The sequence below is a fragment of the Trichoderma camerunense genome, assembly GCF_050948025.1.
Source record: "Trichoderma camerunense strain CBS 138272 chromosome Unknown V8C40scaffold_14, whole genome shotgun sequence".
In the NCBI taxonomy this organism is placed as follows: domain Eukaryota; kingdom Fungi; phylum Ascomycota; class Sordariomycetes; order Hypocreales; family Hypocreaceae; genus Trichoderma; species Trichoderma camerunense.
Genome location: NW_028145356.1, coordinates 76194 through 101181, shown reverse-complemented (window position 1 = coordinate 101181; position 24988 = coordinate 76194). Strand labels below are relative to the sequence as shown.

The 24988-nt window shown below is 50.9% G+C and overlaps 8 protein-coding genes across 8 annotated transcripts; 5 read left to right on the top strand and 3 right to left on the bottom strand.

The window, feature by feature from the left end:
* Positions 1 to 14: 14 nt before the first annotated feature.
* V8C40DRAFT_250690 (uncharacterized protein) lies at positions 15 to 1308 on the bottom strand. The gene has a single exon (XM_083217033.1). It carries the CDS (start codon positions 1190 to 1192, stop codon positions 47 to 49), a length of 1146 nt encoding a protein of 381 aa, XP_083070733.1. The 5' UTR covers positions 1193 to 1308; the 3' UTR covers positions 15 to 46.
* Positions 1309 to 1525: 217 nt separating this feature from the next.
* On the top strand, positions 1526 to 3588 carry V8C40DRAFT_280957 (glucosidase II beta subunit-like protein-domain-containing protein; the record flags this gene model as incomplete). Its single annotated transcript, XM_083221495.1, has 3 exons — positions 1526 to 1619; positions 1788 to 2729; positions 2815 to 3588. The coding sequence occupies 3 exons, from the start codon at positions 1526 to 1528 to the stop codon at positions 3459 to 3461; spliced, it is 1683 nt and encodes a 560-aa protein (XP_083070732.1). The 3' UTR covers positions 3462 to 3588.
* A 1379-nt stretch (positions 3589 to 4967) lies between these two features.
* Positions 4968 to 6064, top strand: V8C40DRAFT_56460 (class I SAM-dependent methyltransferase). The gene has a single exon (XM_083223134.1). The coding sequence runs from the start codon at positions 5100 to 5102 to the stop codon at positions 5796 to 5798; it is 699 nt and encodes a 232-aa protein (XP_083070731.1). The 5' UTR covers positions 4968 to 5099; the 3' UTR covers positions 5799 to 6064.
* A 1584-nt stretch (positions 6065 to 7648) lies between these two features.
* V8C40DRAFT_250685 (armadillo-type protein) lies at positions 7649 to 16031 on the bottom strand. Its single transcript, XM_083217032.1, has 5 exons — positions 15694 to 16031; positions 15545 to 15612; positions 13261 to 15482; positions 8673 to 13160; positions 7649 to 8612 (listed from the first exon to the last, which is right to left on the bottom strand). Exons 1-5 carry the CDS (start codon positions 15756 to 15758, stop codon positions 8169 to 8171), a joined length of 7287 nt encoding a protein of 2428 aa, XP_083070730.1. The 5' UTR covers positions 15759 to 16031; the 3' UTR covers positions 7649 to 8168.
* Positions 16032 to 16200: 169 nt separating this feature from the next.
* On the top strand, positions 16201 to 17659 carry V8C40DRAFT_250683 (Rtf2 RING-finger-domain-containing protein). Its single transcript, XM_083217031.1, has one exon. The coding sequence runs from the start codon at positions 16446 to 16448 to the stop codon at positions 17238 to 17240; it is 795 nt and encodes a 264-aa protein (XP_083070729.1). The 5' UTR covers positions 16201 to 16445; the 3' UTR covers positions 17241 to 17659.
* A 1228-nt stretch (positions 17660 to 18887) lies between these two features.
* V8C40DRAFT_267965 (uncharacterized protein) lies at positions 18888 to 19446 on the top strand (the record flags this gene model as incomplete). The annotated part of the gene is made up of 2 exons (XM_083219920.1): positions 18888 to 18957; positions 19079 to 19446. The coding sequence occupies 2 exons, from the start codon at positions 18888 to 18890 to the stop codon at positions 19444 to 19446; spliced, it is 438 nt and encodes a 145-aa protein (XP_083070728.1).
* Positions 19447 to 19748: 302 nt separating this feature from the next.
* V8C40DRAFT_276136 (uncharacterized protein) lies at positions 19749 to 22150 on the top strand (the record flags this gene model as incomplete). Its single annotated transcript, XM_083220809.1, has 4 exons — positions 19749 to 20323; positions 20385 to 20984; positions 21070 to 21356; positions 21417 to 22150. 4 exons carry the CDS (start codon positions 19749 to 19751, stop codon positions 22148 to 22150), a joined length of 2196 nt encoding a protein of 731 aa, XP_083070727.1.
* Positions 22151 to 22304: 154 nt separating this feature from the next.
* V8C40DRAFT_56305 (major facilitator superfamily domain-containing protein) lies at positions 22305 to 24337 on the bottom strand. Its single transcript, XM_083223133.1, has 3 exons — positions 24043 to 24337; positions 23816 to 23943; positions 22305 to 23744 (listed from the first exon to the last, which is right to left on the bottom strand). Exons 1-3 carry the CDS (start codon positions 24129 to 24131, stop codon positions 22453 to 22455), a joined length of 1509 nt encoding a protein of 502 aa, XP_083070726.1. The 5' UTR covers positions 24132 to 24337; the 3' UTR covers positions 22305 to 22452.
* Positions 24338 to 24988: the final 651 nt, after the last annotated feature.

The following is a 24988-nucleotide window of genomic DNA, read 5'->3' as shown; positions in this document are numbered from 1 at the left end:
GGATGGTGGTGGTGGTGGTTTTGATGGAAATTCTTATTCGTTTATGCTATGCTTTTTTAATCTCCTTCTGAAACTTTTCCGTCCACTCCGTAAACTCGTCTCTCGAACCGTCCCAGCTCTCACTCAGCAGCTCGCTCACGGCAAACGCATCGAGGAAGCACTGGTCCATGGCATCATCAATCTCCCTAGGCCGCAGCTCGTAAAAGGCACACGCCAAATCCCCAAAACTATCAGGGAGCTTCTGCAGCAAGGCAGCAAGCTCATCTAGTCGGCGCGGAACTTTGTCGCCGGCGCTGCTCTGCGGCAGAGGAGGCAGTTTCTTCATGCGGCGCTTGGTGATGGCTTGGTATAGGAGGATGACGAGGCGCAGACGGCGGAGTGATGATTCGAGACGGGGCCGGATGCCGTCAGGGTCGGAGGCGGGGATGCTTCGTTGTGAGTTCATAAGGTCATCAATGATGTTTTGGGTTGATATGTGGGTGGACCCGACTTGGTCTGCAAGATCATCAACATCATCTTCGTCGTCGTCGTCGTTGTCGTCATCTTCATCAGGTTCCTCGTCGCCCCATTCCTTCATCTCTTCCATGATGTCGTTGAGAGTGTCTTTCCACTCGTTCATCTTTTCCACAAAGAATCCGCCGACACCGCCATTAGCAAGGCTAGTGACCTTGTCGCACGAAGCCCAGAGGACACCAGTCGACGCAATGCTGCCTTTCCCCGAAGCACCAAACCCTTCGTTTTCCTTTGTCAAGACTTTCCCATCCTTGGGAATCTTCTGTAGGAGATCGGCCAGCTCTGACAACACGCGCTGACACCTCCATGCCAGCTCGCGCCGGAATACCAGAGTGTATCCGTTCGAATCGCAAGCCTGGACTGAAGCCGCAAGACCGGGTATAGGACCGGTGACGAGCTCGCGGACCACGGATGAGATTGCGCTCGGAGTGAAGGGCTTGTTTATGATGAGCAGCGAGACTTTGGTGGCATGAGCTTTGATCAGAGTGGCAGAGTCACGGGCCAGGGCGAGGGCATCGAGAGGTGTTGTTGATGCTGACGAAGTTGCTGGTGTCGAGACGGTTTCTGGGTTGTTTCGGATTTCACCCAGCACATCTTGGAGCTGCTTCAGAAGAGCTCCTGCGGTCTTGACGAGGGTCTCAAGACTCTCCAGAGCCGCAGCATCAGGAGCCGGAGCCATCAGACGAGGAAGAAAAGAGAATGTAGGTGGTATTAAGAGTGACGGTAAGTTTTGCGGCTGAGCTGTCAAACCATCCGTGGTATTAGATGGAACTTTTTTTTTCTTGGAGGGGTACCTATCAAAGTCGCATCTCCCCTGGAACCCCGCGATGTGGGACATCTTATCGGGGGCTTTGCTGTGCCGGAGCTTTGCCGGAGGAGCTTAAGGAGGGACTCCACCAAGGCATTGAGTGGGGAGGGAGCTGCCACTTTGTCTACTTGGAGACAGCTTGGGCGCTACAAGCCACCTTTTGTGTCAAGTTCAACATCAACCCCCTTTGCAACTTTGCCCGCGATGCAGCACCCAAAGAGTTTGGCGCTGTTGGGCGCTGTGTGCTCTCTCACAGTGGCTGCTGCTGGCAGCGTGCCGCGTGGAGTTGGACCAGAGTGTAAGTCAACTAAATAGGCCTGTTGCTGAGCCGGAGAGCCTTACAGACGGAATGCCGGTGTGAAGTGGCCAGCTCAGCTCGGGCTGCCCTGTGGTCTCTGCAAAGGGTCAATTGGTTCCCAATTGATTTTCAATTAATGTCCAATTGCTGATTCAAGTGCCATTTTAGTCATCTCCCATTACCAGAACAAGGAGTTTGCCTGCATCGCCAACCCCTCCATCGTCATCAGCATTGATCGTGTTAATGACAACACCTGCGACTGTCCAGACGGCTCAGACGAGCCTGGAACTGCTGCGTGTGCCTTCATCGACCCTCTCTCACCCGAGCAGCCCCTATATGGCAGCCCTTCTGGAACTACAAATGCCACTCGCACCCTCCCCGGATTCTGGTGCAACAACAAAGGGCACATCGGAGGCTACATTCCGTTTACTTTCGTCAACGATGGCATCTGCGACTACGATGTCTGCTGCGATGGATCAGACGAGAATGGCAGTGCCAACAGTGTCAAGTGCGAGAACCGCTGTGCGGCCATAGGCAAGGAGTACCGGAGACTGGCAGAAGAGAGAAAGAAGGCCCATGCAAAGGCCATCGTCAAGAAGCAAGAAATGATCAAGCAAGCATCGGAACTTCGTCAACAAGCCGAGGCTCGCGTCACCGCTCTGGAGAAGGACGTCAAGGATCTCGAGGTCAAGAAGGAAGAATTGGAGCGCGAGTATGCTCGAGTCCAAAACGAAGAAGCAGGTAAGATTGTGCGACGTAAAGCCGGTCCCGGTGGTAAACTCGGTGTCCTCCTTGGTCTCGCCAAGGACAGAGTGGAAGAGTCGCGGGAGGCTCTCAGACTGGTCTCGGAGGACCGCGAAATCATGCGCGGCAAGAAGAACGAGCTCGAAGCCATTCTCGCGCAGCTCAAGCAAGACCATGACCCCAACTCCAGGGATGAGGTAGTCAATGCTGCGGTCAAGTCTTTTGAAGACTGGACAGCCCGCGAAGCCTCCGCTGACCAGTCCGAGTTCCTCGAGACCGATATCAACGAGATCCTCAAAGAGGACGATGAGACCAACGGAGTGAACTGGAAAGCATTCGAAGAGCATCAAGATGACACGGACATTCGTAAGCACTATCAGCTTATCGTCATTGTCTCTTTATTTTTAAACTTATTTTTGTTGGGATGCTGACTTTGAGTCTTTTCTTTTAGTCTACGATTTTGACGCTTACATCCCTCCCTTCATCCGCGATGTGCTTCATGACAAAATCAGGATTGTTCGTAAATGGCTGATTTCTAATGGCATGATGGCCGATCCGGCCGCCGACGGTTCAGAATCGAGTGCTGTCAAGGCTGCTCGGGAGGCGGCCGAAGGAGCCACGCAGGAGCTTGGTCAGAAGACTAGAGAGCTTGAGCAAGAGAGGTCGGATCTCCAGAAGGATTTTGGGCCGTCTGACATTTTCCGCGCCATCCAGGGCAAGTGTGCCGAAATTGACGCCGGTGAATATACGTACGAGCTCTGCTGGCTCGACAAGACTCTCCAAAAGTCCAAGAAGGGACATGCCTCCTCCAACATGGGCAACTATGCGCGAATCGACATTGCAGTTGCCGATGAGGAAGACAGGGTGGACGGTAAGAGCCTGGGCAGCGGTCCCAGGATGGTAATGCGATACGAGAACGGTCAGACGTGCTGGAACGGCCCTCAGAGACGAACCGACGTCTGGCTCGGATGCGCGGAGACGGAAGAGATCTGGCGGGTTAGCGAGGCCGAGAAGTGTGTCTACAAGCTGGAGGTGGGAACGCCGGCAGCCTGCGAGGACGAAACTGTCAAGAAATCGCATGAAAAGGATGAACTGTAAAGCGGCACACTCATGGAGATTGTAGAACGGCGACACACGGCCCAGACACTGTAAGGCATGGAGCGGCTTCGATGACCCTCGTTTGCGAGCGGGCGACAGCCATTTCGGAGTACGGAATTAGAAGAAAACGTTTACACCAAAAGCCAAATGATAATCGGAATGATGATGATGACGACGACGAGGATGACTCTTTGTCTTTAATGATACTAGTAGCACCTGCATCACCGCGCCGAGCCAAATGTGACAATTGCTGATGGAAAACTCAAAGAGGGATATCCTTTGCAGACGACACATCGGTTTTGGCTGCCAAGTCATTTATTCACTTGATGCCCTATTGGACGAAATTCATGCGAGGCCGACTACTCGTACGAGCTCTACGACCCACTGCGCGCCATCTACAGTATTAGTTCGGCGCCGAGGATTGGACTTCTTCCAGACCAAGGAAGCTGGCGCTGTATGTCAGATGGTGGGCTCCAACTCTGATAGGTGACACGGAATATTGATTCACACGGAATATCGCCACATTGTTTCGATGATGTTTCCGATCCGCCACGACACCCTCAGCAGAGACAAGAGGCAGAGGCAGAGGCGTGGTCATGTTAGAGTCCGCGGTAAGAGACATCGACAGACGGACGAAAGGGGGACGACAAAAGCTTTGAAGCACCGGTGACGCCCAGGAACAAGCGGACTGGTCAATGGCTGCGCGCGCGGCGCAAAGCTGAAGCTGTCCCAAAGCTTGGCGGGGCCCGTCTATGGATCCTTTCTTCGACCTCGTGTCTAGTGCCAGGCTATTTGAGTCCTAGTGCCCGGAGGCGTCTGGAAGCCCCAGGGCTGAGACTTCACCGCATTGAGGTTGATGCAAGATTCCGCGTGTCGCGCAGAATCCTACCTGATTGGGTCACCTTGCGGTTCTCGAGCCTGGTCGCGGGTAACTAGCATCCTCGGCTCCGTTTGAGGTGCGACGTCGGTGATTAGCAGTTAAAGCTGGCAAAGCTGGCGAGGATCAAAGCGTCCTCGAGAGACATGGGTGGTCAGGGCGAGAACGCCATCTTTGCCTTTCACACACTCACAAGCACGAGCATCAGACTATGACAGGTGGATTTCTATCAACGATGTTAGCGTCCGGCATCCGAGATGCCCGTTGTTGATCCGGTTGACAAAGGTGCCGCCAAAATAGGAAGAGCAAGAGAGTTGATTCAAATCAAGTCCCGTACTGTACGAGCAGCCCACATCCGGCCATCTCTGGTTCGCTGGGGCCGATATATTAGTAGGCTATTTTGGTTGATAGCATCAGTCTACCGTGTAGTTTTTGGCTTCTCGCAACTTTCCTTCTTAAGCAACCACAGGACCCGCGGCCCCGTGTCGCTTTTTTGATGGGCCTCGGGGAGTTTTTTTTTTTTTCAAGCACATCTGGAAGCACAGACTCTTATGTTGGAAGCTTGTAGTCGTTTACCCCAGGCCAACGTGACCCATACATAAGAGTTTCGTTTCTTCCCTCTTCATTTCGTTACATTCATTCATTTTCTAGTTATCTATCTATTCCTCCAGAGTGGTGAGCTTCTGGTATCGTCTGCTGCAATTCGGTTGTGAAGCTTCCATCATCTTCTTTTCTCCATCTTCTATATAGTCTCCGCGAATATGGGTGAAGCAGAGTTACCAGCACAAAATGCTGGCTCATCAACTTACACCCCCTTCCTGCTACGACTATACGACTTGGTAGTTCTCAGCATATCAAACAACTACGCGTGGAAGTGCTCGACAGAAAAAGTACAACTACCCCTTTTCAAATCTGCTCTAGGAACCAAACATCTTGATGTTGGCGTTGGCACGGGATACTATCCTGCCAATGCCGTCAGGACACAAACCTCTTGCAAAGAGATTACACTCGTCGACCTGAACCCCAATACGCTGAATCTGGCGGCTTCCCGCATCACTACAGCACAGAAGAGCATCAAAGTACACATCGTCGTAGCCGATGCGACCGAACCGCTACCACTACCGGCAGGCGCAACATTCGACTCCGTGAGCATCTTCTACTTGCTACACTGCATTGCCGGACCGCCAGAGAGGAAAAACAAGATCTTCGACTTGTTAAAGGACTACGTTGCCGAGAACGGCGTTCTAGTAGGAACAACCATCTTGGGAGAGGAGAGGCCGATGAACTGGCTCGCGAGACGACTCATGACGATCTACAACGATAAGGGCATATTCGACAACTGGAAGGACAGCAGAGCCGTGTTCGAGGAGGGCTTACGGCGGAACTTTGGCGAGGTGGACATCCAGATCATCGGCAGGATCATGGTGTTTACCGCGAGGAATCCCAAAAGGGCAACATAGTGCGCCGTCGTCATATGATGTTCAGGGGAGGTGTGATTGGGTAGATACACGAGAGCGATGAGGTGGCCCTGTTCTAAGCTGGGATGTGTGGGAACAAACGTAATGCTGACCCCGGATACACGGAGGGCTTTTCTTCTAAATTGTCGATACCTTTTTCTTTGTAACTATCGTTGTATTATCTTTCTTAGTCTTAGTCTTCGCGAGCCCTTGCGCCGCACACAAAATACAACATAGTCAGCAGTACCAGTACCAAAACCAGACGCTCCATCCCCTTATCCGAGGTTAATGATATGTTTATGCCCAATGTGCGTGTATGCCCACATCATCCCCCCCTGGCATGAAATCTCCTTGGTTCCCAGCCAAAGCTGAAATGCACAGGGGCGGGGTCCCCACGTAGCCCGACTGCCAGCTCTTCAAACCATCTTATTATTTTCCTCCTTGCATCATTGATAAATCATCGATCACCGCTGTTGACAATCTTTCCACAGGCGTGAGTGGTCGTACTTTGAACAGTCGCTAAGTTTCGGCGCCTTCATCACATCAACATCCCGTCCCGCACAGTATCTGTAAGCAGACGATCCAACAAACGTTTCAAAACGAGCTTTAGCCACTAATAAGATTGTAATGAGTCGCTGTTGCTTCTCTATTGGCTCTCTTTCTTCTCATCCGGTGCTACGGATGAGTGTGATACGTTGAAGTGCTACTAACCCCCTTTTTTGAAGCGGCGGGGCGATCATCAGTCGTAGACTTTGTCCCGGTTGCGTCTTTTTCCAGAATTTTTCTAGCGACATTATTTGCTTTCCTTTTTCAACGGTTTTCATCTGTGGTTAAAGTCAAATGTGGTAATGATTCATGTCACCGCGGCAGAGCGTCGCGAGTGCCGTCTGATGTAAGACGTCGCTTTAAAGACATGCCGCAACCAAACTTTGAGTTACATTGCGATTCTCATGTATCTACTCATCTATAAACACACTTGGCAACTTCGTGGTCACGACAAATATACCTCCCTCCACCAGTGACTATTGACAAGCCGTCAAAAGACGAGATTAGTCGAGTAACAAAGAGCCGTACTCCCATCTCAACCTACATCAACCCCGTTAATACTTTCCCCTTTGTCACAAAACAAAAAAGCCATCTCTATTCTTCAAAATTCCCTCTCCAACCAACTACCGAACCCAAAAAAATCTTCATACCGTAACCCACAAGTTCGACTCCATCCAAACCAAGGAGGTGGGCGCGCCTTTACACACACTCTCATATCCCAACAAAACCAAATCCCGCTCGCGCTTACACTAATTTTTCCCGTCTTTTTTTCTATCTTTCGTCTCCATCTCATCTTACTAAATATCTTGCCGCGGGATGGAGAAAAGGAAGAAAAAGAAAACTTCAAAAAGTAAAGCCAGTATTACCTCCCTCTCTCCACTCTTTCGTTATAACCAGCCAATCTGTCATCCTCACACCACATATGTACTTAATCACAGCAACAACTCAAAACGGACGTAAGCAATACAGAAAAGGCAATTCCTCTAGTGGAGAAATCTCACCAAAGCATGTGTCAATACTCGTAAGAGGAACCTCCAAGGGCAAGAAGGAAACTCAGTGCTCTGATTACATGTAAGAGAAAGTGACATACAATGACAAGAAGTCTGACACACTTCAGACGGATTTAATTCCGCGCTTATCCGACGGAATGGTGTGCGAAAATATGAATTATGACTTTCTTTTGTTGCTGCTGACTTGTATAATCGTGCTTACTTAGCTTAACAGCGTGAGAACATCTAGCTAGAAGTGGGCGTGTATTAGTCAAACTACCCAATTACAATTACGAAAATTGCTTCAAATTGCTCTCTCTATAGACGTAGCAAGTTCTGTATTTATATCTAGCAGATTAAAAGCCTGGAAGATGATCAAAACTGGCATGTTGTTTCTTTACGATATGAACGGGAGTCGGGCGCTTAGACTGACCACCTACAACGAGACACATGGATAGACGAGAACAAACAGAAATAAAAGAGGCGAACCAAGATTCAAAATTTCATGCATCATTAAAACAAAATAATAAACCTGCTCGCTCGTCATGACGATTACAATTATAACCCCAGGCCGGCGCGCAAACAACTGCCATAGCCAAAAGCATTGTCCTCCCTTCCAAACTCCCATCAGGGGTCAAGCAAGAAAGAAGAGGAGAAGCACAACTTCAATGTGTGCCTCTTTGCTGATCCCGCTGCCAAAATATCCGAATTCAAACCCTTCCTGGTTCTGATGCTGAAGCGCTGCTAATCACCTGCAAGACATGCCCCCTCCTACATCCGCTTGCTGTCTATTTCCGCTATTTCCCCAAGGCCCGCCTAATATGCTTAATCCCTTCGCCTACCAGAAACTGCACCATCCGATATAGTGCTGACACAGGTTCTCCAATTTCGTGGCTTCGATAATGAGCTTGTTCACTTGGTTAATGATATCCAGCTCCTCATTAGGCTTGAAATCGCGTCCAGTAAGCTTCTGTGAAACGCGGTCCAGCACTTCAATCGCTCTAGCGTTTTGGCTCTCTCTCTCTTCCGCGCCGTTGGCCTGGGCACCTTCAGGTATCGTTGAGCTGTTTGTGCGGGCCCTGTTCCTAGCCATGGGGGGTGCCGAAGATTCGACATTTGCCATAAGCTCAGATGGTGCAACATCGGCATCCAGGATGGACTGTCGTCGCGCTCGCATTGCGTGGGGACCCGCAAGCGCCACCTCGCGTTCGGAGCGGAAGTTGGGCCCAGCCGGAGAGGCAGCATTAGTGAGTCTCCAAGTGAGAAGAGGGTCATGAATAAACTATGGAACAACGAATTAGTTTTGCCACCACTTGTCAAGACCTTGTGAAAGTCAACTTACCGCTTCCAAGACAGCCATTACGCTCTCCTTGTTGTCTCGCAAGACCCTCATGACGTGTTCACATGTAATTCTGAAGCTTCCTTCAATGTTGCTGACCTCCATGGCATATGTCAACATGCGAGTCAGTCGGAAAGGCACTCTCTCGGGATATTTTTCACGCTTCGTAGCAACTTCAAAACAGTCGCCAAAGTCAATATGAATAATCTTGCCAGTGACGCGGTCAAGCATAAGATTCGAAGGGTGGCGATCTCCCAGACCCAAGATGTAGCCCACCATGGACATGACGCCCAAGGAACGGGTGTAGTTTGTCCGCCTCTCCAACCAAGCTTCTGACGACTTAGACTTCAGCCAGAGAACACGGTAAAGATCCTGACCTGTCGTATTGTCCAAGGCATACCCAAACACTTCTACCTTTTGCATGAGCGTTAGGTTATCGTAGTCAGGTGCCATCTGGAGCATGATTCGGTGCTCAATGTTGAGGAGAATCTTGCGACTCTCGCGATACTCACGGATGAGGACGTGCAGTGTGTCACTATTCGGAACCCATCCCAGCAATCCAGAGTTCTGCGAGAGCGGAATAGCAGGGTAGCGCTGAATGTTGAGATGTCTCTTGTAGCATTCGGAATCATTTGCCAGTAGAGTGTTGCAAAGGCCAAACAGCTGCATCACACGCTCATCCTGTCGAATGTCCTCGTGACCCTTGAGTAGGAAGGCGTATGAAACACCATCACTGCCGTTAGCGTTTAGTTTTCTCGGCCTTTGCTTTGAGTTGATGACGGTAAAGGTTGATTCAAAGGACATAATCCTCACGATGGGTTGTCCACTCTTGTATGTTCCCGGAACAGCCAGATCGAGGTTCTTCGCGTTCAGTAGTTTAGGAGAGCAGTACGTAAGCTCCAGGCTTGTGACCTGCGGCAGCTGTCTTGTGATGCGACGGAAGACTTGATAATAGAGATCCCAAGCTTGGTTGAGATCGTTAACATCCCGGCTTGTCTCATATTGGTGGCACCAGTCTTGGGCTTCCTTAAGATCGCGCCCAAAGGCCTGTGCGAATGATATCTCCCTCAAAGTCTCTGGGCCCCTCTCCAACTGTTCATGAAGAGGTTCCAGTGCCGCAAACATGCCCTCGATGTTGTGGTCGCCAAAGTACAACCGCGATGCCTCTTCCAGACCCTCGTGCCAGAGTTCGTGCCAGAGCACTGCAACTCGAATCAGCTCATGACTAACAGTGTCTGCTTGGGCAACGAGATTGGCGCTGTGCTGGCGCATGCTGTCCATGATTTGTGCTGCGGACCTCGACCGTCGACTGTTCTGCCATGACTTCATTGCTACTGTAAGTGGGTAGACCAACGCCTGCGGGTGAGCTCGGCCCACGTCAGCCAGCAAATTGTGTACCGATTGCTGCACACGCTTGTTTGGCTGATTGATTCTAGCAATGAGTTGAGGTATCACCTCCAGCCATGTGTCAATGCTGACGTTTGCAAAGCCCTCGGTCACAGATGTGTTGACATCTGAATTGCCTCCGTGAGTGAACCACAACGTCAATAGACGCAGCGTATCTTGAAGCGAGCTGCCGGCGGATAGCGCAATGGACTTGAAGAAACCTTGGATGGCTGGCACAACATGTTCAATAATCATCGTCTGGTCTGCCCTTGATAACTGTCCTTCACCTCTAGCGGACAAGGTCTGAACAATCTCAAAGTTGGCAAGCGCCCAGGCATGCCAGGCCTTGTACCAGCGGGGGTTGTACTTGGTTGCTTGGGAGTAGGAGGCCAGAATGTCCTGAATCTTGGTGTATTGCCAATCATCCTTGTTGAGAGCAATCTGCCACTCGCCTTGTCGCAAGTAGCATTTCGCCAACAGCACCGTCTGATCGACCAACGCTCGCTGAGTCTGTGGGCTCATTACAGATGGATCAACTTGGTTTTGGAAGCCATATTCGAGTGGCAGGTTCACTTCGCTTCCTGCCTGAGCAGTGAGATGCGCCTTTGCAACGTCTAGACGATGGGCAGAGTCATTGGTGAATCGCTGTAGGCAGTATAGAGTTCTCTCAGCAATTCCCGTAGCCTTCATGTTGGGCTGCTGGCCAAGTTCCCATTGATACTTGAGCATGCCGTAAATGACTTGGGCAGGCGGGGCGTTGCGCGGTGCTGCTGCTGCTTGTTTGGTATCGTTCCAGTACGGAATCAGGGCTTCAAGCGGCGCATCAGACCCGATTAGCTGTTTCAGTGACTTCTCAGCCAGTCCCATACGGCCCGACTTGCGGCAAAGATTGGCAAACTTGATCCACATGCGAATGTTCTCTCCGGGAGCAATGACCAGGGCACGTAGCCGCAGCATTCGCTGCCAAACCTCCACGTTACGCTGGCAACCTTCCAGTCTTGTTTCCCAGGTCTTGCGCATAGTGACCTGTTTCCTCTCATCACACTGCTTGTATACAATCAACTCTTCCAGCTCAGCAAGCATCTGAACTCTGACAACGACTTGGTACGCCCGGTTATATGACTCGCTAACAAGAGCACTAAGTTCGGTATCCAGGCCTTCACGAGCTTGTTCAATGCAAGCAATGGCCTCTCTGAACTGGTTCCGATGAAGGGCGAGGATGGCACCGAAGAACGACCTATCTGGAGAGTATCTCTTGAGAGAAGACAGGTAGTTATCCATCGAATCCCACTTGCCGAGACCCCACGCGGCAGCCGTAGCGAGCGGCGCAATCATTCTTTGGACTTCGGGTGCAGAATTGGCCCATGTGCTGCCGGTCAAGCTAGCGAGAGCGTCCCATTCACCTAAGGCGTGAAGACAACGCATCTTGCCCATAACAATATCAATGGGGATGGGTTGGTCAGCAGGCACCTCTCTTTCTCGCTTGTTGTAAGATGCCAAAGCTTCCTCCCATCGCTCCAACTTCTCAAACCATGTCTCGCGCAGCTGAATGCCTTCCTTGTATAGCTGAGCCTTCCGCAAGATACCAATAGCAGCATCTGACTGCTGTAGCTGATTGTTGATCACAATCAGGGCTTCTACGGCTCCACTGCTTTGATCCTGTAAGAATTCCAGTTCTTTGTAATGCAGCGCTTTGGCGTAGGCGTGACAACGAGCAGCCTCTCTACCGAGAACCCGGATGTCGATGGGCAAAGCCTTGTCATCGTGTTCCATGAACTCGGCCAAGTTGAGCAAGAGGCCAAGCAAATCTGGCGGTACATTTTCCGATTTGATGGCGCTCTCGATATTTTGAATTAGTTCGTCTTGGAACTGTTCATAAAGCTCGCTCCAACATGAAACAAAGGCCGAGTTGAAAAGCTCTCGGGCTAGAGGCAAGTAGACGCTCGCAAGGCTGGCGCATGCCCTCAGGGCGTGATTTGGCGACTCTGTAAGAAGCGTGGTGCTGAATCTTCGTAGCCACTCCTGCCAATCCTCCTTTGTTGACTTTCCTTTGGTATCCCACGCAGCTTTCAGGTGGATGGCATTCATCTCCAGCTTCTTAGTACCCAGGTCTGCAAAAGGAGTTTCATCACCAATGTCCAAGAGGCGCGCGTCTGATGTCAAGTCTTGCGGTAAAACCTCGCCTTTCTGCAGCTTGCTAACAAGGAGATCATAGTTCTGATGTTGGATCTGATGTTGGTTGATGACCTTGTTCACAGTTCCCATAAAATGTATATAGTCTCTTCCAAGCTGTTGTACCAAAGCACAGAGTGTATCAAGCGCGGCGAGCCTCAGCATGGGTTCTCCATTGTCGAGCACTCTCGTTAGAGGATGAATAATTTTGGCCGCAAAATCGTTCAAATTCACTTGACGGGAAATTTTGCCAATAGTGTCAATCGCTTGTTTCCTGATGAATGTCGGCTGCCCCTGCTTCTCAAACGTCCTAACAATAACGGGTATAATAAGGTGCATGTACTCTTCAGCACTCGCTCCAAACACCAAAAAGGCGTGCAATACCTTCTCGGACGGCGTTCGCTTTGTGGACACGTCCTTGTCGAGCACACCAAGCATGAGAGGGAGAAGTGACGCCAGGTAGATCTTAAACTCACCCTCCAGCGACCGAGAGATGGCTTCAACCAAGGACAAGATCGTAGTCTGTAATGAAGCCGACTTGTGCCAGTATTCCTGAAGAATCTCTACAATCTCGGGAAGATAATTTCTGATGTGCTGTCGTACAATGCTCACCAACGTGGCCAGCTGATTGAAGTACGACTCCAAGCGGGTAGGGGGGCACGATCGAATAACAAGCAAGAATGCAGGAACGATTCTATCCAAGAATGACACGCATTCTAGTCCTAACGTTCTGAAGATATTCATAATAGCCTCGATAACGGCGGCATGATGCTGAGCCAGGGAGTGATCCTTGAGAATCTGGAGGAGTGCGTTGATGACGACGGTTGGAAAGTACTCTTTGTTAGACGGCGTTAATCCAGTCATCATCAGTGATATGTCTGTCATCTGATTTGACTCTGAGCGTCGTTGCATTTCGGGTGTCTTTTCCTCAACCTGCTGCATTCAGCAATTAGCGAACTCGAAGCTCCTCTCTTAATTTCGTTGTCCAAGAATGAACACGTTCGAGAGGGAAAAGGGGGGCCAAGGTGCTCACCTGATGTTTGTAGGGATCCAATGCGCCCAAAATACCCATAAGCTTGATAGTCTCTTGTCGCAAAGGACCTCTCTGATCCTCTGTCCTAATAATGGCTTGGAGAATTTCTAATAATTGAGGATGCTCTAGGTAAGGTTGTATCACATATCCAGAATTACTTGCCAGTTGGCCAAGAGAATGGAGAGCCGCCTCTCGTTTAATGTTTGAGCTCTGATCTTGCAGGGCATCGATGATGAGTGGCATTAGACGGTCTTTGTACGGCAACATGTCTTCGCCGCCAACAGTAGCCAGCTCTCCAATAGCTTTCAAAATGGTAGCAGCGACCGTGGGGCTGGGATCGTTGGCCTTGGGGAGAAGAACAGAAATCATTGGCTCAACATATGGCTTAATCAGTGACTGTGCGTTTTGAACCAAGAGGCTCAGTAGTTTGGCACTCTCCTCCTTATTCCGGGCCACATCTGAGAACTCGAGTTCAGTAAGCATCTGGATGAGAGTCTTTCGCAAGGAGGGAATAACATATGCCGGGTTAAACCTAGCAAGTCGACCGATAATAGAGATGGCAACTTCTCTGATAGAGAAGACTTCGTCATTTAAAGCGAAGAAGAGGATGCGGATGTTTTCTGCCTTGGCCAGGTGACGATCAAACCGTTCGTCAAGAGCGGCCAGCACAGTCCGCCGAATGTTCGGCTCTGGGTCGGATATGCCGACAGTGAGTAACTTTTCAATGACATCCCCAACGACCTGGAGGGCATGATAACTGGTCTGGTTGACAATGGGATCTCGGACGTAAAGCTGGCAGCAAGTGAGAGCCGCCGCTTCTCGAATTTCCGGATCCTCGTCCTCAACGTATTTGATGGCCACGTCACGAACAAACTCGTTCAAAACATGACCAGAGAAGTCAAAGCTCCCGAGAGTGTTCAATGCAAGTTTGATCTCCGTCTTGCGATTTTCATACGCCTGTGGATCCTTGGCATCCTTTGCGATAGTCGGCACCGAGGTTAGAGTGTTTGGCTGCGGCGCGCCGAGAGGCTTGAAGGGTTCACCGCAGAGGACAACGCTCAACATGTCCAGCAGCCTTTCTTGGATGATGGGCTTGACGGGCGGGATATAGAACGCCATGTCGACCAGGGCCTGTGTCAGCTTAGGCGTCAAATCGCAGGCAAAGATGGGGTCAAGGAGTGCCTCCATGTATTTGCTGAGAGTCTGGCCGACAGCCACGGCAAGACGGCTGATACAGTCAAAGACTGGATCTACAGAGCCCCTCTTACGAGATTGTACGCTGAGGCCTTCTCTCACGTAGATCAGAACGCCATCCAGGTAGGGGGCGATGGCACTCTTGACGGAGTTTGCTATGTTTCCAATGGCGAGGAAAGCGTCGTTGCGCTCCTTGTCCTTTTTCAACATGCCAGAGAGATAGACCATGAACTTGTGTAGCCAAGAATGGGCGAAATCGGCTGGCGAGTAGCTTGCCAGGTCTGGTATCAGGAGCACCACAGTCTTTCGCGTGGTCGGGTCACGATGATCTTTGTGCTTGAAGACGATATCACAAGCTTCTTGGTAATGCTCTTGCATGTACATGCCACCTTGTTCCAAAAGCTCCTTCAAAACCAGTAATGATGCGTGGATTGACTCGACCGTGTTTACTTTCAGGCCCTGTCTCGCCTCGTTGTAGATCTTGCTCATCCATATTTGCTTCATCTCCTGGTCTCGCTCCCGAATGATGCGGAAACAAGCACTGACGGTCTCGGCAGATGTTTCGCGAATGAGCTGTCTTGGATCACGAAGGCCGACCCAGATCCAATCAAAAATGGTCGGGATATACTGGTACATGAGGGTAGGTGCATTTCGCGCAAGCTCACGCAGGACGAGAACTGCACTGTATCGTCGTTCCTCGACTCGGTCATTCTGCAGCCATTCGAGTGCAGTATTTACCTCGGAGTCAACCAGCTCCGAAATCATGGCCCCTCCAGGCCGACAAAGCTTTCCAAGGGCAATCGCAGCATGCCGCATAGGCATAGTATCCTTGCCACGGAGAATAGTCTTTAGGTTCTGTGTGAAGCGGGTATACTTGGCGGCCACGTCCACGCCCTCAAAATCAACGAGAGAATCCAAGGCATAGATACCGCCCAGCCTCTCTGCAGAGTCGCTGCCATGTGTGATGAGTTGGGTGATTTTATTGTTAACATTGTTGTAGAAGGTGAGGAATTGCTCGGGGCTAAGATCTGCAGGGGTGTTAATTGAGCAGTCCTCGAAACGCACAAAGACGGAGTCGGCATCGCCTTACCTCGATGGCATACAGTCACCAGCTCTCGAAGCTGGATAGCCGATCGCTTGCGCAAATCGTCGCTTGTCCTGCAGAGGGGTGGCTCATCAGCGTCATCATTCCATCGACCAAGCATCAACATTACAAACACCCCCACCACGGGAGCTCACCTTGACCGCAATCCCCTCGTGATATATTCGAGCCGCTCTAGGGCGACCTGCTGTGCCTGCGCCATCGTCCCCTAAGTCGACTGGAGCTTCAATGGAAGCGCCACATGTACCGCACCGAGGCGATGAGTCGCGGAAGCTCGACTGCGAGGTCGAAGTCGCACCGAGGAAAATGGGATGACGCGCGATAGTTGTCGAGGCTCTCGATCGGGAAAAATTCGCAGATGGTTGTCGTGAGGATGATAAGGATGAAGATGTGACACAGTCAAAGGAATGCCTCGCTGGCAACCCAGGGTCACGTTGTCATGATGCCTCCGACAAGCTGCGTTGCCGGATTAATGAAGGTTGGGTAGGACAAGGAAAGGCCCGTTAGCCTCATAGCTCGTAGGATCGATTGCTGCGCGTTTGTCCGCACTGTAAATGCACTGTGACTTCTCCAGCTAAGACCTGCTGGGGACGGTGCGTAAAGCTTAATGCTAGCACTGAGCGGCACATGAGGCTCGGAAAGTGCTATCGATAACGGCAGCGGTGATTCGTCAGTGAGCGAGATCTCACTTTCGGCGGCTACCCAGTAGGAGAAAGTTAGCTCCATGACCACCTAATTCTTGGTCACGCTCTGCCAAACCTCGCCACTTGCTTGTGAAGAAGCATATTTTCTCGTAAACTTCCGAATCGCCTCGTCTCATCGAAATCTAAACATACGAACCCAATACCACAAACCTAGACCACAATACACATCGTTACGATCAGCAGCCATGGGCAATGACGGCGGATCCATCCCCAAGCGCCGCGAGCTGGTCAAGAACGCGGCGCGCGCACCGACAATCTCTGAACTCAAGGCGACGGCCCTCGAGTCACTCGCACATGCATGGGCTCACTGCGCCCTCAGCGATGCGCCCCTCGACTTGGACGCAGTAGTTTCAGACTGGCGGGGGAGGCTATACAGCTATGAAGCCATTCTCAAGGGGCTGATGCCGTCCGACGATCCCAACGAAGTGACACCAGCATCTCTGGGCATCCGCTCACTACGTGACGTTGCAAAGCTGAAATTCTCCAAGACGGGTGATAAGTGGGCATGCCCGATCTCCATGAAGGAAATGGGACCGGCGACAAAGGCCGTTTACTTGGTGCCGTGTGGCCATGCATTTGCAGAGGTTGCCATTACAGAGATCAAAGAAGAAGCCTGTCCAGAGTGTGGAGAAGCGTTTACCCAAGAGAATGTGATAGCTATCCTCCCGACTGCTGAGAAAGACTTAGACAGATTACAGAAGCGGATCGAAGATTTACAGGCAACCGGCCTCACTCATACGCTCAAGAAGGGCAAGTCGGAAAAGAAGAAGAAGCGAAAGGCCGGAGACGCAGAAGAGGAGGGAGATGCCGAGAAGAAGGAAGACAAGGCCAAGAAGAACGACGCCAGCCGAGCAAAGAAAGAAACGGACTCGAGAATTAAGGGCATCAACAACTCGATGGCTGCGACATTGACCGCTCGAGTGTTGGCAGAACAAGACGAAAGAAACAAGCGAAGGAAGCTGGCCCAGGCGGCTTCATGAAACGCCCAACTTTTACAACCTGAATTGATTGGATATAGCTTATCTCGTATGTCACCTGTAGAGATTCAATGATACCCCTTTCTTTCTATTTCAAGCTTGTTCGTGGCCTATACTCTTCTTGAATCGGGATCTCCGCTAGGGTGGGACTGTGTCACAACAGGCAAAGCTGGTGCTGCAGATGTGAGGCTCTGTGAGGCTCAAGTGGTTCTAGAAGGGTCAATATAATGGAGAATGCCTAAGAATAACATGGAGCCCCAGTAGACTCAGGAATGCGCCCGTTTGAAGCCATTGATGGCACCTGCAGACGGCCAAGGCCAAGCATCTCGGGACCGACTGCTCCTAGCTTGCATTGGATCCTTCACGGTTGTGAGGCCCCACGACAGGTACAGATATAGTTGTATGTAGTATTGATGATATTTGCCACTCTACTAATTTTATACATCTAAAAATACATGATTCGTAAATCGGTTGTCCAATACATTCAATTCCACGTCAAGTCATAGTCAAGCTGGTCTCACATTCGATCCGGCTGCTTGTGCATTCCCTGAGCTTTGTGACATGTAATGCTCTAGCTCAGCTGCAGCTGCATCGTGCCCTGATCCTTGAGTCGCCGCATTGAATGATCGCGCCACCAGACGATCTTGCACGCTTGTCCTGTCATAGAGGAACCTGGAGAGCATGGCGGGGCTCTGGGCTGTGCTACAGGCGTCGATGGCGTGCGTTAGCGGACATAGCCGAGTTTTTGGCGGTTGTTAGTGGTCGCTTTGGGGGGAGGGAGCCGGGAAGCTAGCGGTAGAAGCGGCACCACACTCACCTAGAAGCAGTGGATGGGCTTGAGGCTGAGTTCCCGTTGTGCTGGGTCGAGCTGTTGTTTGGTTGCTGAGAGGCGCCCATGGTTGGTTGATTAGATATGATCTTGAAGTTCTGATTGTCTGAATGGAATAGTATCAAAGGCTTCAGAAAAGTGTCTTAACAGATGGACTGTTTTTGTAGAGCTTCAAAGAGATAAAGTTGCGTATACAGATGGGTTCAAATAAAATACTTTGATCTACTTCCCTCAACTCCACGTTCCAGTCTCTTCTCCTTATAAACCGACAACCAGTGCAGTCATTGTCATTGTCCTATCCATAACTTTACAAAGCTAGTAGCCTCACAAGGACTTCCTCAGGGCTGTTCGCACTGCTCGTACGCATAATTCAGCCCAAGGCTAAAAACGACCCCCATGCAACTCGATATGCAACAAGCCTGAGGACCAAGTCCTGTCTCAAAGTATCCGTGATGCGCCAGTCAGTCCTCATTAGCCAACGAGAAGACAGAAGTCGACTTATGAAGCCAGATAAACAAGGTGTCAAGAGAAGAGAAAGCCCATGGCAGCCACCATCAGTTGTCCGCTATGGGCAACGGCGTCCTGATGTTGATTTTTCCGGGCGTTATTTTTATCCGGCCTCAACTGATACCTACCAATCTGCCATCTGACCACTTTCAACTCCGCGACTCCTCCACTGAGAACAACTGGATCGAAATTGTGATGTTCACAATCAATCTATCCTGCCTACCTACGCGCTCGACTAATGCGCGCCGTCCCGCCGGATCAGAGATTAAGGCGCATCCCTCCAGGGGTGGCTATCGGCACAACACAATGAGACGATGACGGACGTTCAGCTGGCGCTTACGGACACCAAGACAAGACCCCAAACCCGGCCCCATCCCCATCAAGGTGCGATATCGTCTTTTGGACTTTCTAGCCTATTCGTGCCCATTCCTGACTTGCCGCGTTTGGCTGCTCGACGGGCCTCGAAGCCGTATCAGGAGGGTCCCTTACTAAACCCAGAACCTAGACCCAGATCGAGGACCAGAACTCGGCCACTTGGCGACTGTCAAGATGCGAACCATAGGGCTGCCTCGACAGATCGTCTCTGCCTGCGTCAGCAGTGCTCCCCATGCAACAGCCGTCACCATGAGCGAATCAGAGGCGCAGCTCCGTGGCTCGTCCCCACGAAGGATGCCGTCGTATGGCCCAGGTGGGCAAAGCCATGCCCCATCGCCAGACACTAGAGTCTGCAGGCAAAAGTCCAGGACTGCAGAATGGGGGCCTGAGAAGGCATCCAAGCTCGAGTTTTTAGCGGTTCGCGAGGCATTCCCCAGCGCCTTGATCCTGGCATACAAGACGGATAATAGTAGGCGATCCCGCACCTATCGTCGATAAGGCATTCTGGAGAGGCAGCCTTTCTTCTTTCTCTCTTTTCTTCATCCCTTCTTTTTTTCCACGCAATTAATATACTATAATTAATTTTAATGTAGGTCAGCGTCTCCTGTGTTTCTTTTCTCTTGTTCCTGCCTTAATACAGTGGCCCCTCAACCATTGTTATTTTCAACTTCGACATGGCGCTGTGGACAAAACACTGACAAGTGGACAGAGTCCGATCCAAGTCGGTTTTGTATAATTAAAACTTTCTCCTTTAGCACTTCATGACATTGCGACGGGCCAGCTTCTCAGCGGCTCACTCCATGGCCGATAGCCCAATTGAGCATGCAGATCGAAGACCAGCCCTTGCTCTCAATCATATTCCCATACACGTGCGACATGATTCGCGATCCAGAGATTCCCTCATCGATAAGCCGTTGACTGTGCCGCATTCTGGCACCGAGAGCCAAGGTCTTTCTGCTACCTTTGCTCAACGGAAGCACTTCCCTGAAAGCCTTCATTTTGCACCTAGCTCATTCCGCCTGCGCTCGAGAACGGCTTCAACGAGGAGCAGCATCTCGTCGGCAAACGTGCCAGACTCCGCAACCACCTACTCCCATTCAACACTGGCCAGCCCCATCAGCACCAGCTACGCCAGCGATCTCAGCGACATCTTTTGCGGACATTCCATCGACGCTTCACGTCCTGCCAGCCGGGTGTTTCATCGACACCAATCATCTACGGGATCCTTTTGTTCAACCCACGTCAATGATGACGATGACGGCTACTCCTTTGCAGGATATCCAGACCTCAGCGCTAAGCTAGGGGAGATTCACGTCGCCACTCCAATCACTCCCGTTCCTATTAGCGAGAGCGACTGCCTGGAACAATCTACAAGGCAAGCACAGAAGATCTTCAGAGGCAACTCTGGTCTCATGTATATTGACTTTTACCGTCAGCGTCTCACCCATCAAAGAAGAGGAAGAGAGCTTGACTCCCAGCGACTCTCACGAGTGGCCGCAGCTTGAGACATCGACCATTGAGCCATCCTCCTCCAAGTGGGATACAGCATCGTATGCATCAGACGACGTTTCCTCTCAGGACACTGAAGCCATTCTTGATTATACCCTCCAATTAGTTTTTGGGGTAGACATTCAAGAGGAGGCGTCCAAGGTGACGCCGGCTGTGCGGAATCTGGTGGGCAAGTTTATCGGCGATGTCGGCAATTGTTTCTGGGCCACGCCATCAGACGCTGATATGACGCAAGTCATGTCAACATCAAGCAGCTCCTCGACCCCTTCTCAGGGCGGTAGCGGTGCTGGCGACTCGCAATCCGGCGGCAAGAGGAAGAAGCAAGGCCGAGGGGATGAAGATGACGGCGAGTTCAGCGAGGGTGAGGGCCTGGGATACAACCCCTCTAAGAAGATACGGCCAAATCCTAAGGAAGAGGAGAATCTGCGTCTGAGCTGCCCTTATAGAAAGAGGAACCCGTCGCGATTTAATGTCAGGGATCACCACAGTTGTGCCATGACATACTTTCCCAAGTTTGCTGAGCTAAGGTACGCAAGGAGCTGATCTTTCCTATCTGCCATCATATACGCCCCTCACCTGAGTACATTACGTTGCTGACACGCTCCCACACAGACAGCACATTGTCAAACAACACAAGAGAGACGACCCGTCCGCATTTGTCTGTGACAGGTGCAACCGTGACTTCCACACCCGGAAAGAGCTTCGCGATCACCAGCGTCTACCCAAGGAGATGATGTGCGACATCATGGATCACGACCCAGAGTCGGGAGTAGATGGAACAACATCGGTCAAGCTCCTATCCCGTAAAAGAGCCAGCGGCGCCTCCCCCGAGGCCCAATGGAAAGAAATTTGGAACATTCTGTTTCCAGATGATGAAGACCACCAGATTCATCAATACCGTACGCACTCTAAGATTATGGAGTTTAGAGGTGAAAACTCGCTAATGCTGATTTGTGTAGACTTTACTCCCGTTATTGAACATTTCGAGCTTTCCAACTACTACATGTCGTCGTTTGAAGTCCTACACTCTTCTCTGCGCGACAAGATTTCGAATCCGGCAACGCTGGAGACCCTAACCACCAAGTTCCAGCAATGCTTTATGGAGGCTGTAGAGCGATGTATTGGCGCCGCTCAGAGTATGCCCTACACGAATCGCAGCAACAAGAGAAATGAGCCATCTCGGGCACAGAGTTTTCAGAGCCTTATCCCGCGAAAGGGAAGGGAAATACTTCCTCGGCCTGATTCTGGTGTGGTGATGATGGATGAGTGTTCCGACGAAAGCGGTAGCATCAGAAACTCTGCCCTCGGGCCCCGAGACAGTGTGCGAACCATCAAGGAGGATGTTCACAGGCGGGGAAGCAACCTGGTTCCTGATCCCTCAGTCGTGCCTACACCGGCCGCAGTGAGCATGCTGGACCACAACTTCTCGGGTGACATGTCATTTATGCCAAGTATGGGTGTCAGTGTCACCGGTCCTATGGATTCTGTTGCTGTCCAATCTTGGAACAACAACGTCTCAGATCCTAATGACGGGGACATTGGCAACAGCTTTCCAATGCCTGACCATTTTTACGCTCCAGGAGAGCTGACACCGCATGGAGACTTGGGGACCTGGGACGAAGGGTATTACCAAACGGCGTTTCATGGGTTGGGTGGTGATCGATTTCACGGCTTTGGGGGCGGGCTGAATTAATGAGAGCTCGAATTTTATACACGAAGGCCATAAACATGCTGTATGATAGATGTACTAACAGTCATTTACTTGTCTCTTTTGTTTAACCTAACATCTAACTAATAGTCGCTATGCCAGCTACTTTGTTTATTTTTCTACAATCTTGACAACTTATTGAATACTGTTGTTTCATGCTCATTGACTATGTCATTACGCCATGTCTATACTCATTCATAACAATTACGACTAATTAAAAAGAAGAATGCAATTACGCTGTGGATGTACGATTAAATTTAGGCATTCGTAACTCTCTGTAGAGTCATTCAATATCTCCACTGGAAAGCCGGATGCTTCCAATCCAAGTTCTCAATTTGCTCATCCGTCAAGCCAGCCAACGCCGCATCAATATCCTTGCTCCCTCGCTTCTTATTATCCCGCTTCATCCACACCAGCATCAGCGCAGCCAGCACCAAAACCGTCCCCGACGTTGCCAAGTTGAGCCCATTTCCAATATGGTAATTTGGTGCGTCAAAGGGGAGAAACGCCCAGCTGCTGATCAGACCCCCGATGTTTCCCATCATCACGTTGGTGCCGATGGCCGCGCTGCGAGCAGTATCGCCGACGACGTTGGCGGCGACTTGTGCGTTTGTCAGGGGCCCGAGGGCGAATGCGGAGGAGGCGATGAGGAAGGTTGCGCCGTAGCGGACTTTCTGGTCGGTTGAGCCGAGGAACATTGCGTAGCCTACCATGACCATGGGGGCAGAGAGGACGATGAATATCTGGCGTCTGTCGAGACGCCAGCTAAGAAGGGGGAACAAGACTGTGAAGAAGGCTCCCACCACATAAGGAGGCACGGTGAGGAGCTGTTGATGGATGGTTGTCTTGCCCTTGAACAAAGTAGCGACGATTGTTGGGGCGAAAAAGGCCAGTCCCTGGACTGTGATGTTGTTCAAGAGGAATATGAAGGCCGTGCTAAGCGTCACAGGGTTGAAGATACCCCTCGAGATCTTTACCCTGTCCATGCTATCCAAGACCGTAGTGGTACCAACCCGCTCAGATTTGACACGAGCGATGGCCAGATCCTTTTCTTCCTGCGAGAGCCAGCGCGCAGTTTCCGGGCGGTCCGTCAGGGTAAAGAAGCCAACAAGTCCAAGGCCAATGGTGATGATGCCTTCAACAACGAAAATCATGCGCCATGACCTAACACCGCCAACGTGATCGAGCTTCAAGATAGCAGACGCCAGCAACCCGCCAAAGGCCCCTGCCAGCGGCGACATAACAATGTAGAGAGACAGTCTAAAGGCCAGTTCGGAGCGGCGGTACCAGCGAGACAGGTAGTAGGCAATTCCGGGCATCATACCAGCTTCAAATATTCCAAGGAGGAAGCGAACGCCGGCGGCCTGGGCCATGGTGTTGACATAGCCGGTTGCCAGAGAACAGACGCCGAAGAGAAGCGTCGACATTGGCAGAAACCAGCCGGGCCCGATGTATTTACAGGCCAAGCTCGCTGGGATCTCGAAGACAATGTAGGAGATGAAGAAGACGGATATGACAGCGTTGTAGTCATTTCCCTCTAAGTGAAGATCACTCGCAAGGCCGGCAATTCTTGCATTACCTATGCATCACATGGTTTTCTAGTCAGAGCGAGGGCATGTAGATGGAACAGGAGTCTCGGCATCAGCTTACCAATGTTGGCGCGGTCAATGAAGCAGAAGAGATAGAGAAGAGCCACGGTTGGAACGATGAAGAGGTCAATCTTGAGCCGCAGCTTGCGCTCAGCTACGGCATCATATGCGACGAGAGCTTCACCATATCTTCAACATCATGGATCTTCATCAGTAATAAGTCCAAATACACGACACAAGGAACCCGAAGTCTGAGATTTTTAAAAAGCAGGAGTTGGTAGTGCTCACCTATCTGTAGCGGCTTGGCCTTTTTCAGCTGCCAAGTGCACATCTCGCGTCGATATTTCAGTCTTTCCGCCCTCTGTCTTGACTAGCATTTTGATATCTTAATTGAATATTTGAACTGTCGAGCTTTTTTCGTCAAGTTTGACGCCGCGTACTGAATTTTTTCAGAGGGGGGAGGGAGAAAAAAAATTACGAGCGAGGGATCCGAAGTTCACATGGAAAACCCGCTAGCCAAGGCTGCATCTGCAGGAAAAGTTGATTTGTCGCAGCTCCAAAATCCTTCTTTTCCAGGGGACGGCAAAGGCAGTAATGCGACCTTACCGGGTTTCATCTTTTCTTATATCTCACTGCGGTTCCTTAAAGAAACTGCATGTGGCTTTGCATGAAGTAGCGGCTGGATGCAACCGCAGGGGAGCCGCTGTTAGTGAGCCATCGAGTGCGACCAACACCAAAAGATAGCTTTGGTCCAGAATTCAACCAGCCATCCATCCCTCTGTCCACCACTCACAAGCCTACGATGATCGGTAGTAGAAAACGGCTGTTGAGCATTCTCCTCAAAGGCATCAAATTGGAGAACAAGCGTGTGTGCCAAGTTGGTCCTATCCTGGACCGCTGCCGTCATCAGCCAGTCGTTTGGGGCCCGGGTAAAGTCGCTAATGCGGCACGAGACAGCATATTTTATGCTTCCCCGGGAGTTTCTAACCTTAAAAAGAGGTTAACATCGCGGGGAAATTTCGTTTTCGATCTTGGTATTGGCATTAGTCAGTCATGACTCGGGGGAGAGAGCATTGCATGAAGCCCAAGCCCCCTAGTCTGGACTTTAATTCATGACAGGGTTTGCCTCTTGTTTGAATGGATGGACAAACGGCTTAGGCGAGGTATAGTATTCTTGGTCATGTCTTGTGAGAAGGAACAGGCAGCCGTTGTTAGCAATGGTGCAATGCTAACT